This window comes from Muntiacus reevesi, chromosome 22 (genome assembly GCF_963930625.1).
Source record: "Muntiacus reevesi chromosome 22, mMunRee1.1, whole genome shotgun sequence".
NCBI classification, from domain to species: domain Eukaryota; kingdom Metazoa; phylum Chordata; class Mammalia; order Artiodactyla; family Cervidae; genus Muntiacus; species Muntiacus reevesi.
The window spans coordinates 46,349,692-46,364,590 of NC_089270.1; the positions used below are offsets into that span (position 1 = coordinate 46,349,692).

Below are 14,899 nucleotides of genomic sequence, written 5' to 3' on the forward strand. Positions count from 1 at the left end.
TTATTTATAAAGAATCCCTTAGCTTCTGCTTCTATGTCTCTTACCTGCAATCATTAAAAATTTCTCCATCGGCCCCAAATGCAATATCTAGGGGTGGTTCTAAAGTCTGCATTGCAAAGGCGATGCAACATATCTCCTGGATGAAGTTACTGAGGAGGCAAAAGTCAACTTCAGGAGGGAATGAAATCTTGGGATTGACATTCATGGCTCTGATCACATCCTGAAAAACAAAAAGATGGCATCATCTTGTTACCAACCTGCGAAAGATACACTGACAACCCCTAAGGACGTTATGACTGATGGGAGGTGGGAAAAGGGCACAGGAGTGAAAATAAGGTAAACTAGAACAGAAGTGTGTGTGCTGAAAGGAGGAAGACTCCCTAACAGAGGAGGAGGAAAGATGACAGAGAACAAATGACATACTAAAGGCCAAGGAAGTCTTCCCAAAAAACTAAAGTAAAAACTCTTAATAGCTTTTATTTATTACTTCCTACTATTTTTCTATTCTGGGCAAGTTATATGATTGCCAGCACAAAACTCTGCCTTGTTCATAATCTATAATAATACCAATTATAATCGCTCAGGCTCAGTCACTTAGTCGTGTCTGACTCTTTGAGACCCATGAACTGTAGCCTGCCATGGGATTTTTCAGGCAAGAATACTGGAGTGGGTTCCCATTTCCTTCTCCAGGGGAACTTCCTAACCCAGAGACAGAACCCACAACTCCTGCATTGGCAGGCAGAGTTGCCACTGAGCCACATGGGAAGCCCAACAATTATAATCTTGCTCTTATTGAGAGGTTTTTTTGCTAAGAAAATTACCTGCTTCCTTTCATTTAATCCTCTCACAAACTCTGTGGGGTCATGACCATTGTTGCTCCCACTTAAGGATTAGAAAATCTAAGTACAGAAAGTGAAAGTGAAGTCGCTCAGTCATGTCCGACTCTGCAACACCATGGACTGTAGCCTACCAGGCTCCTCCGTCCATGGGATTTTCCAGACAAGAATACTGGAGTGGGTTGCCATTTCCTTCTCCAGGAGGTCTTCCCAACCCAGGGATTGAACCCGGGTCTCCTGCATTGTAGGCAGACACTTTACCATCTGAGCCACTAGGGAAGTCTAAGTACAGAAAAGTTAAGTAAATGTGCAAGGTCACACAGCTAGTAAGTGGCAGAGCCAGGATGCAAATCCATAACTATCTTTCCCAAAATCATTGCTCTTAAGCACTATGATATCCTGTCTTTCAACCTTAAGGACCTGTCTGAAGAATAGGACTACAAAGCTCAAAATAGTTTCCCCATAAAATGTCTAAGAAAGAAGATGGCGGAGGAGTAGGACGGGGAGACCACTTTCTCTCCTAGAAATTCATCAAAAGAATAACTGAACACAGAGCAAACTTCACAAAACAACTTCTGATCGCTAGCTGAGGTCACCAGGCGCCCAGAAAAGCAGCCCATTGTCTTCGAAAGGAGGTAGGACAAAATATAAAAGATAAACAGTGAGACAAAAGAGCTAAGGACGGAGATCCGTCCCGGGAAGGGTCTTAATAGAGGACGTTCCCAGACACCGGGGAACCCTCACACTGGCGGGCCTGGGGGAAGTGTTTGAATCTCGGAGGGCAACCTGACTGGGACAGAAACAATAAATAAAACCCACAGATTACGAGCCTAAAAGCAACTCCCAGCAGAAAAGTACCCCAGACGCCCGCATCCGCCACCAGCAAGTGGGGGCGGAACGGAGAGGAGCGGGCGGCATTACTTGGGGCAGGGTCCGGGCCTGAGTGCCCTGAGGACAATCAGAGGGAGCTTATGCGAGTTCCCAGCTTGAACTGTGGGAGAGCAAAAGAGAGAGAAAATTAACCGGCCCGAACACACTGCCGGCCATTCGCAGAACAAAGGGACCGAGATTCTGGACGGTTGACATCCGCCGGGAGGGTCGCGGCGAGACACAGGGCGCAGGCACCCGACCGGCGCGGGCGGGGACTGGAGCTGGGGACGCGGAGGGCAGAAGGCGCACGCACCGAACTGGCGCCGGCGGAATCTGAGACTGGGACCATGGAAGGGAGTGGGCGCGCCACACCCGGGAAGAGTGCGACCGCCAAGCCCCTGGCTGCCTGGACCGCTCTGACGGGGAGGGCACAGGGAGCAGGCGCAGCTTTCTGTTCCGACCTTTGGCGGAACACCCGAGGGCTGGAACCGCGCGCAGTGCATGCTCCATATAGAGCAGCTGGAGCCTGAGCAGCGCCGGCCCCGCCCCTCAGCGCCAGCCCCACCCTGCAGCTCGACGGAACTAGCTACCTGAATAAGAGTCCACCTCTGCCCGCCTAAGTCAGGGCGGAAATGAGGCCCTGAAGAGACCGGCAAACAGAAGCCAAATAAACAAAGGGAACCGCTTCAGAAGGAACTGGTGCAACAGATTAAAATCCCTGTAGGAAACACTGACCACACCGCAAGGGGCCTGTAGATATCGAGAAGTGTAAGCTGGAACGAGGAGCTATCTGAAACCGAGCCGAACCCACACTGACCGCAACAGCTCCAGAGAAATTCCTAGATATATTTTTACTTTACTTTTTTTTTTTTTTTAAGTAAGGGAAAAAAAAAAAAGATTTTATTTTATTTTATTTTTTCTTTTTTATTTTTTCTCTTTTATTTTCCTTTAAAATTCCCTATTACTCCCCCATTACTCCTTAACTTTCATTTTTATAAATTCTTACGATTTTTTTAGTTAGGGAAAATTTTTTTTTTCCTCTTTTTTTTTCTCTTCTTTTTTTTTTCCTTCTTCTCTTCTATTTTCTATTTTTCTTTTTCTCTTATTTCTTTTAAAGTCCTATAGTACTCCTCTACTGCTCCTTAATTATTCATTTTCAATACACTATAACCTTACAAAGGGGAAAGGGAAAAAAAGAAGAGAAGCCCTATTTTTAAACCGAACCTCATATATATTTCTAAAATTTTGGGGGGGGGGGTTTGTTTTTGTTTTTAATATAATATTTTTAAGAGTCTAACCTCTACTCTAGATTTTTAATTTTTGTTCTTCAGTATATGATATAAACTGTGAACATTTAAGAATCCAATATTCAGTTTCCATTTTTATTCAGGAGTGTGTTGATTATTCTCTCCCAGTCTTGACTCTCTGTTTTCTACCTCAGAACACCTCTATTTCCTCCTTTCCCCTTCTCTTCCCAATCCACTTCTGTGAATCTTTATGGGTGTCTGGGCTACGGAGAACACTCTAGGAACAGACGACTGCGTAGATCTGTCTCTCTCCTCTTGAGTCCCCCTTTTTCTCCTCCTGCTCATCTCTATTTTCCTCCTCCCTGTCCTCTTCTTCATGTAACTCTGTGAACCTCTCTGGAAGTCCCTAACGGGGGAGAATCTTTTCGCCATTAACCTAGAAGTTTTATTATCAGTGCTGTATAGTTGGAGAAGTCCTGAGACTACAGGAAGAATAAAACTGAAATCCAGAGGCAGGAGATTTAAGCCCAAAACCTGAAAACACCAGAAAACTCCTGACTACATGGAACTTTAAGTAATAAGAGACTGTCCAAAAACCTCCATACCTACACTGAAACCAACCACCACCCAAGAGCCAACAAGTTATAGAGCAAGACATACCACGCAAATTCCCCAGCAACGCAGGAACATAGCCCTGAAAGTCAACATACAGACTGCCCAAAGTCACACCTAACACATAGACCCATCTCAAAACTCATTACTGGGCACTCCATTGCTCTTCAAAGAGAAGAAATCAAGTTCCACGCTCCGGAACACTGACACAAGCTTCCCTAACCAGGAAACCTTGACAAGCCAACCGTCCAACCCCACCCACCGGGTAAAAACTCCACAATAAAAAGGAACCACAGACCTCCAGAATACAGAAAGCCCATTCCAGACACAGCAATCTAAACAAGATGAAAAGGCAGAGAAATACCCAACAGGTAAAGGAACATGACAAGTGCCCACCAAGTCAAACAAAAGAGGAGGAGATAGGGAATCTCTCTGAAAAAGAATTTAGAATAATGATAATAAAAAGGATCCAAAATCTTGAAAACAAAATGGAGTTACAGATAAATAGCCTGGAGACAAAGATTGAAAAGATGCAAGAAATGTTTAATAAAGACCTAGAAGAAATAAAAGAGAGTCAATTAAAAATGAATAATGCAATGAATGAGATCAAAAACACTTTGGAGGGAACCAAGAGTAGAATAACGGAGACAGAAGATAGGATAAGTGAGGTAGAAGATAGAATGGTGGAAATAAATGAAGCAGAGAGGAAAAAAGAAAAAAGGATCAAAAGAAATGAGGACAACCTCAGGGACCTCTGGGACAATGTGAAACGCCCCAACATTCGAATCATAGGAGTTCCAGAAGAAGAAGACAAAAAGAAAGGCCATGAGAAAATACTCGAGGAGATAATAGCTGAAAACTTCCCTAAAATGGGGAAGGAAATAGCCACCCAAGTCCAAGAAACCCAGAGAGTCCCAAACAGGATAAACCCAAGGCGAAACACTCCAAGACACATATTAATCAAATTAACAAAGATCAAACACAAAGAACAAATACTAAAAGCAGCAAGGGAGAAACAACAAATAACACACAAAGGGATTCCCAGAAGGATAACAGCTGATCTATCAATAGAAACCCTCCAGGCCAGAAGGGAATGGCAGGACATAACGAAAGTAATGAAAGAGAATAATCTACAACCTAGATTACTGTACCCAGCAAGGATCTCATTCAGATATGAAGGAGAATTCAAAAGCTTTACAGACAAGCAAAAGCTGAGAGAATTCAGCACCACCAAACCAGCTCTTCAACAAATGCTAAAGGATCTTCTCTAGACAGGAAATACAGAAAGGTTGAATAAACGTGAACCCAAAACAACAAAGTAAATGGCAACGGGACCACACCTATCAATAATTACCTTAAATGTAAATGGGTTGAATGCCCCAACCAAAAGACAAAGATTGGCTGAATGGATACAAAAACAAGACCCCTATATATGCTGTCTACAAGAGACCCACCTCAAAACCAGAGACACATACAGACTAAAAGTGAAGGGCTGGAAAAAAATATTTCACGCAAACGGAGACCAAAAGAAAGCAGGAGTTGCAATACTCATATCAGATAAAATAGACTTTCAAATAAAGGATGTGAAAAGAGACAAAGAAGGACACTACATAATGATCAAAGGATCAATCCAAGAAGAAGATATAACAATTATAAATATATATGCACCCAACATAGGAGCACCGCAATATGTACGGCAAACGCTAATGAGTATGAAAGAGGAAATTAATAGTAACACAATAATAGTGGGAGACTTTAATACCCCACTCACTACTATGGATAGATCAACTAAACAGAAAATCAACAAGGAAACACAAACCTTAAATGATACAATGGACCAGCTAGACCTAATTGATATCTATAGGACATTTCACCCCAAAACAATCAATTTCACCTTTTTCTCAAGTGCACACGGAACCTTCTCCAGAATAGATCACATCCTGGGCCATAAATCTGGTCTTGGAAAATTCAAAAAAGTTGAAATCATTCCAGTCATCTTTTCTGACCACAGTGCAGTAAGATTAGATCTCAATTACAGGAAAAAAATTGTTAAAAATTCAAACATATGGAGGCTAAATAACACGCTTCTGAATAACCAACAAATCATAGAAGAAATCAAAAAAGAAATCAAAATATGTATAGAAATGAATGAAAATGAAAACACAACAACCCAAAACTTATGGGACACTGTAAAAGCAGTGCTAAGGGGAAGGTTCATAGCATTACAGGCTTACATCAAGAAACAAGAAAAAAGCCAAATAAATGACCTAACTTTACACCTAAAGCAATTAGAGAAGGAAGAAATGAAGAACCCCAGGGTCAGCAGAAGAAAAGAAATCTTAAAAATTAGGGCAGAAATAAATGCAAAAGAAACTAAAGAGACCATAGCAAAAATCAACAAAGCTAAAAGCTGGTTTTTTGAAAAAATAAACAAAATTGACAAACCATTAGCAAGACTCGTTAAGAAACAAAGAGAGAAGAACCAAATTAACAAAATAAGAAATGAAAAGGGTGAGATCACAACAGACAACACTGAAATACAGAGGATCATAAGAGACTACTACCAGCAGTTCTATGCCAATAAAATGGACAACTTGGAAGAAATGGACAAATTCTTAGAAAAGTATAACTTTCCAAAACTGAACCAGGAAGAAATAGAAGATCTTAACAGAACCATCACAAGCAAGGAAATCAAAACTGTAATCAAAAATCTTCCAGGAAACAAAAGCCCAGGACCAGATGGCTTCACAGCTGAATTCTACCAAAAATTTAGAGAAGAGCTAACACCTATCTTACTCAAACTCTTCCAGAAAATTGCAGAAGAAGGTAAACTTCCAAACTCATTCTATGAGGCCACCATCACCCTAATACCAAAACCAGACAAAGATGCCACAAAAAAAGAAAACTACAGGCCAATATCACTGATGAACATAGATGCAAAAATCCTTAACAAAATTCTAGCAAACAGAATCCAACAACATATTAAAAAAATCATACACCATGACCAAGTGGGCTTTATCCCAGGAATGCAAGGATTCTTTAATATCCACAAGTCAATCAATGTAATACACCACATTAACAAATTGAAAGATAAAAACCATATGATTATCTCAATAGATGCAGAGAAAGCCTTTGACAAAATTCAACACTCATTTATGATTAAAACTCTCCAGAAAGCAGGAATAGAGGGAACATACCTCAACATAATAAAAGCTATATATGACAAACCCTCAGCAAGCATCACCCTCAATGGTGAAAAATTGAAAGCATTTCCCCTGAAATCAGGAACAAGACAAGGGTGCCCACTCTCACCACTACTATTCAACATAGTCTTGGAAGTTTTGGCCACAGCAATCAGAGCAGAAAAAGAAGTAAAAGGAATCCAGATAGGAAAAGAAGAAGTGAAACTCTCGCTGTTTGCAGATGACATGATCCTCTACATAGAAAACCCTAAAGATTCTTCCAGAAAATTACTAGAGCTAATTAATGAATATAGTAAAGTTGCAGGATATAAAATTAACACACAGAAATCCCTTGCATTCCTATATACTAACAATGAAAAAACAGAAAGAGAAATTAAGGAAACAATACCATTCACCATTGCAACAAAAAGAATAAAATACTTAGGAGTATACCTACCTAAAGAAACAAAAGACCTGTACATAGAAAACTATAAAACACTGATGAAAGAAATCAAAGAGGACACAAACAGATGGAGAAACATACCGTGTTCATGGATTGGAAGAATCAATATTGTCAAAATGGCTATTCTACCCAAAGCAATCTATAGATTCAATGCAATCCCTATCAAGCTACCAACGGTATTTTTTACAGAACTAGAACAAATAATTTCACAATTTGTATGGAAACACAGAAAACCACGAATAGCCAAAGTAATCTTGAGAAAGAAGAATGGAACTGGAGGAATCAACCTGCCTGACTTCAAACTCTACTACAAAGCCACAGTCATCAAGACAGTATAGTACTGGCACAAAGACAGAAATATAGATTAATGGAACAGAATAGAAAGCCCAGAGATAAATCCACGAACCTATGGACACCTTATCTTTGACAAAGGAGGCAAGGATATACAATGGAAAAAAGACAACCTCTTTAACAAGTGGTGCTGGGAAAACTGGTCAACCACTTGTAAAAGAATGAAACTAGAAGAGTTTCTAACACCATACACAAAAATAAACTCAAAATGGATTAAAGATCTAAATGTAAGACCAGAAACTATAAAACTCCTAGAGGAGAACATAGGCAAAACACTCTCCGACATAAATCTCAGCGGGGTCCTCTATGACCCACCTCCCAGAATATTGGAAATAAAAGCAAAACTAAACAAATGGGACCTAATGAAACTTAAAAGCTTCTGCACAACAAAGGAAACTATAAGTAAGGTGAAAAGACAGCCCTCAGATTGGGAGAAATTAATAGCAAATGAAGAAACAGACAAAGGATTAATCTCAAAAATATACAAGCAACTCCTGCAGCTCAATTCCAGAAAAATAAATGACCCAATCAAAAAATGGGCCAAAGAACTGAACAGACATTTCTCCAAAGAAGACATACAGATGGCTAACAAACACATGAAAAGATGCTCCACATCACTCATTATCAGAGAAATGCAAATCAAAACCACAATGAGGTACCATTGCACGCCAATCAGGATGGCTGCTATCCAAAAGTCTACAAGCAATAAATGCTGGAGAGGGTGTGGAGAAAAGGGAACCCTCTTACACTGTTGGTGGGAATGCAAACTAGTACAGCCACTATGGAGAACAGTGTGGAGATTTCTTAACAAACTGGAAATAGAACTGCCATATGACCCAGCAATACCACTTCTGGGCATACACACCGAGGAAACCAGATCTGAAAGAGACACGTGCACCCCAATGTTCATTGCAGCACTGTTTATAATAGCCAGGACATGGAAGCAACCTAGATGCCCATCAGCAGATGAATGGATAAGGAAGCTGTGGTACATATACACCATGGAATATTACTCAGCTATTAAAAAGAATTCATTTGAATCAGTTCTAATGAGATGGATGAAACTGGAGCCCATTATACAGAGTGAAGTAAGCCAGAAAGATAAAGAACATTACAGTATACTAACACATATATATGGGATTTAGAAAGATGGTAATGATAACCCAATATGCAAAACAGAAAAAGAGACACAGAAGTACAGAACAGACTTTTGAACTCTGTGGGAGAAGGTGAGGGTGGGATGTTTCAAAAGAACAGCATGTATATTATCTATGGTGAAACAGATCACCAGCCCAGGTTGGATGCATGAGACGAGTGCTCAGGCCTGGTGCACTGGGAGGACCCAGAGGAGTCGGGTAGGGGGGGGTGGGAGGGGGGATCGGGATGGGGAATACATGTAACTCTATGGCTGATTCATATCAATGTATGACAAAACCCACTGAAATGTTGTGAAGTAATTGGCCTCCAACTAATTAAAAAAAAAAAAAAGTCTAAGAAAGTCAATAATGACTGGTTCTATAAAGTACATTGGATGCTGCTCACTCCTGCTCTTCCATTATGTACGTAGAAGTGAGAGAGTCAATCCCTAGGCAGGTTGATAAGAAGTCTGGGGCTCCTGAGGAGGAGCAAGGGGTCCAAGGCTCTCAAGGAGGAGAAAAGAACAAACATTTTTTTCTACATTGCTTTGTCTTAGTCAATATAACAATGTATCTTGCTCAAGGATATGTTTCTCCTTAACAAGAACCTTCTTACTAATCTTGTTAATCTTAAAACTTGTATACTGTGGGAGTGGGTCTGGTTCAGTTCAGTTCAGTCCAGTCGCTCAGTCATGTCAGACTCCTTGCAACCCCATGGACTGCAGCACGCCAGGCCTCCCTGTCCATCACCGACACCTGGAGCGTGCTCAAACTCCTGTCCATTGAGTCAGTGATGCCATCCAACCATCTCATCTTCTGTCATCCCCTTCTCCTCCTGCCCTCAATCTTTCCCAGCATCAGGGTCTTTTCAAATGAGTCAGTTTTTCTTATCAGGTGGCCAAAGTATTGGAGTTTCGGCTTCAGAATGAATATTCAGGACTGATCTGCTTTAGGATGGACTGGTTGGATCTCTTTGCAGTCCAAAGGACTCTCAAGAGTCTTCTGCAACACCACAGTTCAAAAGCATCAATTCTTCGGTACTCAGCTTTCTTTATAGTCCAACTCTCACATCCATACATGACAACTGGAAAAACCAACTTAAGATGCATGTTGTGGGAGTGGGTCTGATAAAAGTATATAAGGCTCTCTAAGACTAGCAAGGAGGGCACCCTTCATCCCCCTTCTGATGTCTATGTCAGAAGCTTTTTCTGTCCGTTTTCGTACTTTAATAAAACTCTGCTGCACAAAAGTTCTTGAGTGATCAAGCCTGGTCCCTGGTCCCAAAGTTAAATCTTCTTCAGAGATCACAAATCCGACATCGTTCACCATAAACTATCAGAAGTGATAGTAAGCACTGGATGGATTTCTCAGTTATTAGCATTCAATGCAGCAGCTGTAGCAAACCAGTCCCAATAAAAGACCCAACACTTACATTAACACTGCTTTGGGAATCATATAGATCAAGATGACAGATGATATAATCCGAGACAGCATCCTCAAAGTCATTTGACCCTGCGCAAGAGGGTGTCAGTGATTTCCTCACGCGGATCTTGAAGTGTCTGAATGCCATTTTGGCCACATGGAACGCCTCCTGCACATAAAATACAGCCAATGTATTTGGTGGGAGGAGAGGAGTAAAGAAGGTCCAAAGCAAGGAACAAAGAAATTCAGCATCATATTGGACTTCTGAAAACTCAACCTAGCAGTCAAAACTATTTTTAATCTGGGAGAAAATACACAACTAAATTTTGGAAAGTGTGTAAATACATGTTCTATCCATCATCTATTAGATTACCTATATTCACTAATTTCGAGATAGTTGATCATTGTTCTGATAACCCTGATTTCAAGAATCAGGACAAGGCAGGCATTCAAGGAAATAAAATCACCTGTGGTTATATAAATACTTGAAGGATGCCAGTTGATGCTTTGTCCCCACAGCATGATCATATTACTGATCAAGAAATAAGAGAAAATTATCAATCTAGTGGTGATGTCATACATAGACACATATCAAGCATCTGGCATGTTTCCTGGCATAGATTAATTCAGAAAATATTTATTTAATATCTGTTATGAGCAGGCACAGGAAAACCTCAATTATGCATGAAAGATATGGCCTCTACAATTACAGAACTATAACAAGTCAGTATGTGATTCTTAACTCTATAACCCAGGGGTTGGCAAACTTTTTTCTGTAAGAAGCCAGATGGTAAGCATTTTAGGCTTTGTGGGTCCAACTGTTTTTGTCACTATTTTTTTTTTTTAACAATCCTTTAAAATGTAAGAGTATTCTTGTATGATAGCTCCTGGGTGGTACTTCTCTTAGAATTACAGGCCTGAACCAGCTATGACCCAGGGGTCATAGTTTGCTGACTCCTAATATATAATAAGCATAGGATAATATTCAAAATATTCTGATAATTCTTCTCTTACACCAATATTTTGTTTTGTTTTGTAATATTTAATTGTTCTCATAACAGGTTCTTAGTATCTCAATATGGTACCCATAGAACTGAAGATTATATATAAGCACTCATTAATTTTCCATATTCAAATAGCTGTTATATTAGCAACTTCAGTAACTGCGCTTCCTTAAATTAAAAAAAGAGTTAAAATATTCAGAGCTTTCTGATTTTTCTAAGAATGGAAGATAACCAATCAAATGTTTGTTTTTGTTGTTTAGTCGCCAAGTTGTGTCCAACTCTTTTGCAACCCCATGGGCTGTAGCACCCCTTCTCCCCGGCCGCCCCAGGTTCCTCTGTCCATGGGATTTCCCAGGCAAGAATACTGGAGTGGGTTGGCATTTCCTTCTCCAGGGGCTCCTCCCTACCCAGAGATCAAACCTGCATTGGAAGATGGGCTCTTGACCACTGAACCACCAGGGAAGCCCATAAGAAAAGGTTACTTAGTGTGAAAAATAATTCATCGCAAATATTTGTAATAGGTGGATGGAAGGAGAGTAAGAAGGAAGGAGAGAAAAAGAAAGAAGAGAAGAGAGGAAAGAGGAAGGGAGGGAGGGAGGAAGCGGAAGCCCACCCGGCTTCAGCGACCTCAGGCCCTGCGAGTCTTCCGGAGCGTCCTGTCGCGGTTACCCAGGCTTCCCGCCCGCTCTGCCCGGGAACCACGGCAGCGCCGCGACCCACGGCGGGGCTCACGCACCACGGTCGCGATGTAGATGATCCGCTGCACCGTCTCGGCCTTGTCGATACAGCGCCGCAGCAGGCACTGCGCATCCAGGCGGCCCTGGGAGTAGGCATCGCTGAACCGGGACAGCAGGGCGGCTTTGCGCGCCACGCTGGACAGTTTGGCGCGATTCGGGGACGGGGTCCTGGCCTTGGCAGAGGCGGGGCTGGCGGATCTGCTGCGGCTGCGGCTGCGGCTGCGGCTGTGACTGCGGCTGTGGCTGTGACTGCGGCTGTGGCTGTGGCCGCGGCTGCAAGGGGCAGGGCTGGGAGACCGGCTCCTGGCGGACCTGTCGGTGAACCAGAATCAGGCAGGGAAGAGCTCCGATTCCCTCCTCCCTTTTGTTCCTACACTCCAGCTGCTGCTCTCCCCAGAAACCAGAAGCCACCGGAGGCAGAGGCAAGGAGAGCAGCTCCCTGTGAGAGGCACTGTGTCTCCACAAAAGAAAAACAGTACTTTATATTTGCCTGATGCATGAGAATTTATCACTCACTTTCACTCACTCAGCACATCAGTTTACCCTTCAAACAGCCAGGTGAGGTCAGCAGTGATTGCTGGCCATTTTACAGATGAGGAGGTTGAGGCTCATAAATGCTACCAGGGCTGTCCTAGAGTAACACAGCTAGCAAGAGCCAGGGTTAAAGAAGTCAGATTTCTTACCCTGACCTCCGGCGACTGACACATCGCTGAGCTTTCTGGTACAAAATGAGATAAACAGGTTGAACAGTGAGAAAGAAAATGTGTTCTCCTTCTATAACAGTGAAACCATTTGCAGTCATGTCTCCTCTCCAGACCCTCCATTTTCACCTACATAATTTGTGCCCTTTTTTAGGATGGTGGTGGGGGTTGGAAGAATATGGGGAGGGACTTGGTGAATCGAAAGCATTGTGTCAGTGAAAGGTATTATATATTGCTACCAAGTACATAATAAATGATCAGAAAAGCTAATCCTAAGGGAAAGTTTTGTAGAAGGAACTATGGGGCAAAAGGTGGGGCAAAAAGGAATGCAAGGCAGCCTCTCTGAAGGTGGAAGGTGGAGGTGGGCGGAGCCCTCATTTATCGTGTTTGCCAATTTCCCCAGTGCAGCAAGCAGTCCCACCATAGGCAATTTCAAACTATTCATGTGATGTCCCTGAACCTGGAGCTAGGTAGAAATGCACAGAATCGGTCCCCAGGAGCTAGTACAAGCTGGCACCTGCACCACTGATGGAGTGATTCCCCAGAATGAAAGATTAAGGTGACATATAGGGAAATGGAGAGCTGGGGTAGGCGTGGCTTTGATGTTAGCCTGAATCTGGGCACACTGGGACTGGCAGGGAAGAGGGAAGTGTGAACACAAGAAAAGGCAGAGAAACACCCTGCTTTGACCTCACTTAACACTGTCTTAACACCTGTCTTAACATTTTGTCCATCAATAAAAGGCAATTTCACGTTCCCTTACCTACAAAGCCCACCTGACAAAATGAGATGTAAAAAGGAAATGCCTGGCAGTAAAGTGACACTGGGTCATCTCTGGAGAGAGGATGCCTAGGTCTCAGAGAACAGGACCCTTCTATCATGAACAGTGTTTCAACACAGGTATCAAGTGTTTCAACACGAGTACTGCCTTTTGCGTTATAGGCACTCAAATCTGGTTTCAAGCCACAAACTTTCTTTTGCACATCTCATTTCCATTCTGTAAGCTTCGGTGTCAGTCTGAAATTAATTAGTGCCCAAGTATTGTAAATCCAGGAGGTATTTTCTCTCTGGAAGGGAGCAGTTAGAGAAACCAGCCTTCTACAGTTCAAAATTTTTCATACTGTTGGGGTTTGGGTTCAGGATATCATTTTACTTTTGTTTTTTTCCTTTACCGAGTCGGGCTTTGATCACTAACTTGGCAAAAGGGGGCTGAAATGAAAAGATCTGTGAGAGTTTGTCAGACCTTCCTTGAAGTACAGATTTTTCAGCAGACAGAACAGCTATCTCGTCCTTCAGTGTTCGGAGCTGTTTCTCGTAATCGCACACGGCTTCTGCATTCCGCTTGTCTGCGCTCCGCTTGTCCAGGTCAGAGACCCGCTGCTCCGAGCCCCGCAGCTCCACTCTCCTACGCTCAGAGCCCCGCTTCTCTGATCTCCTGCGATCTGAATTTCTGTGGCGGGATTCTTCCTGGGCTTGAAGAGATTTAAGCCTGAACAGAAACAAAGGTTTGAAAGAGAGAGGTAGGGATGGAGGAAAGGTGATAAACCGCAATTGGCATACTTAAGGAGGCTACTCTATTTAGCCTTGGAAAACTCATGGAAATAGGAACAAGAACAAATTAACAGAATAAACAAATAAACAGGGTCAGGGAACCACACCGTGTCTGCAGCTTGCATGGGAAAGCTCCCGAAGAAAAGACAGGTGTGCAAATCTTCTAGCCAAAGCTGTGGGCAGAGTCATGAAATCCTTGCAGAGGCAATGCAGAGTCATCCTATTCTATATTGGATGGCTTCACTGCACAAAACTCTGGAAGAAGTGACCTCCAAAACCTACTCCAGAAGCTGGTCAAGACGTGATCACTAGTGCTTCAGAATGTGGGAGGCGGGGGGGACTTCACTGGAAATTGAATAACATCCACAACACTAAGCAGATGTGTGGACCTATAAAAATAATGTACTACGGAAAGGAGCAAAGCTTTAGAAATAAAATGGGCATCCTCAGTACACACAGAGAGGTGTGGCCATCATACCAGGGAGAAAAAGTCATAAGGCGAGAACACGGTGTAATGAAAATGACCATGGTGTGAGAAGAAAAGGGAAGGGGTAAGATTAAGAAGGATACAGAGGAGCTGAAAATGCAGTAGCAGAATTAAACGCTGCCCTAGAAACCATGAAGAACAAAGTAGGTGCTACAAGAATTGCTGAGTAATAGGAGATAAAGAATTTGAGAAGATTTATCAGCTAGAAAATTAAGAGATTGAAATGATGATGAGAGGGGAGTTAGAAGTGGAAGGCAGAGCAGTGCTTCAAGTTAAAATTTATGGGTGTTCCTAAAGAAA

General features: G+C 42.3%; 1 protein-coding gene and 1 non-coding gene across 3 annotated transcripts in view; both read right to left on the minus strand.

The window, feature by feature from the left end:
* SPATA18 (spermatogenesis associated 18) overlaps positions 1–14,899 on the minus strand; it is a 53,107-nt gene that overhangs the window by 14,089 nt on the left and 24,119 nt on the right. For both annotated transcript variants that reach the window (XM_065914317.1, XM_065914316.1), the window contains exons 6-9: positions 13,805–14,050; positions 11,860–12,172; positions 10,130–10,288; positions 45–220 (exon numbers count right to left, since the gene is read on the minus strand). In XM_065914317.1, the coding sequence (XP_065770389.1) occupies positions 45–220; positions 10,130–10,288; positions 11,860–12,172; positions 13,805–14,050 (894 nt within the window). The remainder of the gene's footprint in view (positions 1–44; positions 221–10,129; positions 10,289–11,859; positions 12,173–13,804; positions 14,051–14,899) is intronic.
* On the minus strand, positions 1,044–1,115 carry TRNAC-ACA (transfer RNA cysteine (anticodon ACA)). The gene has a single exon. It is a non-coding gene; the product is annotated as a tRNA-Cys (tRNA).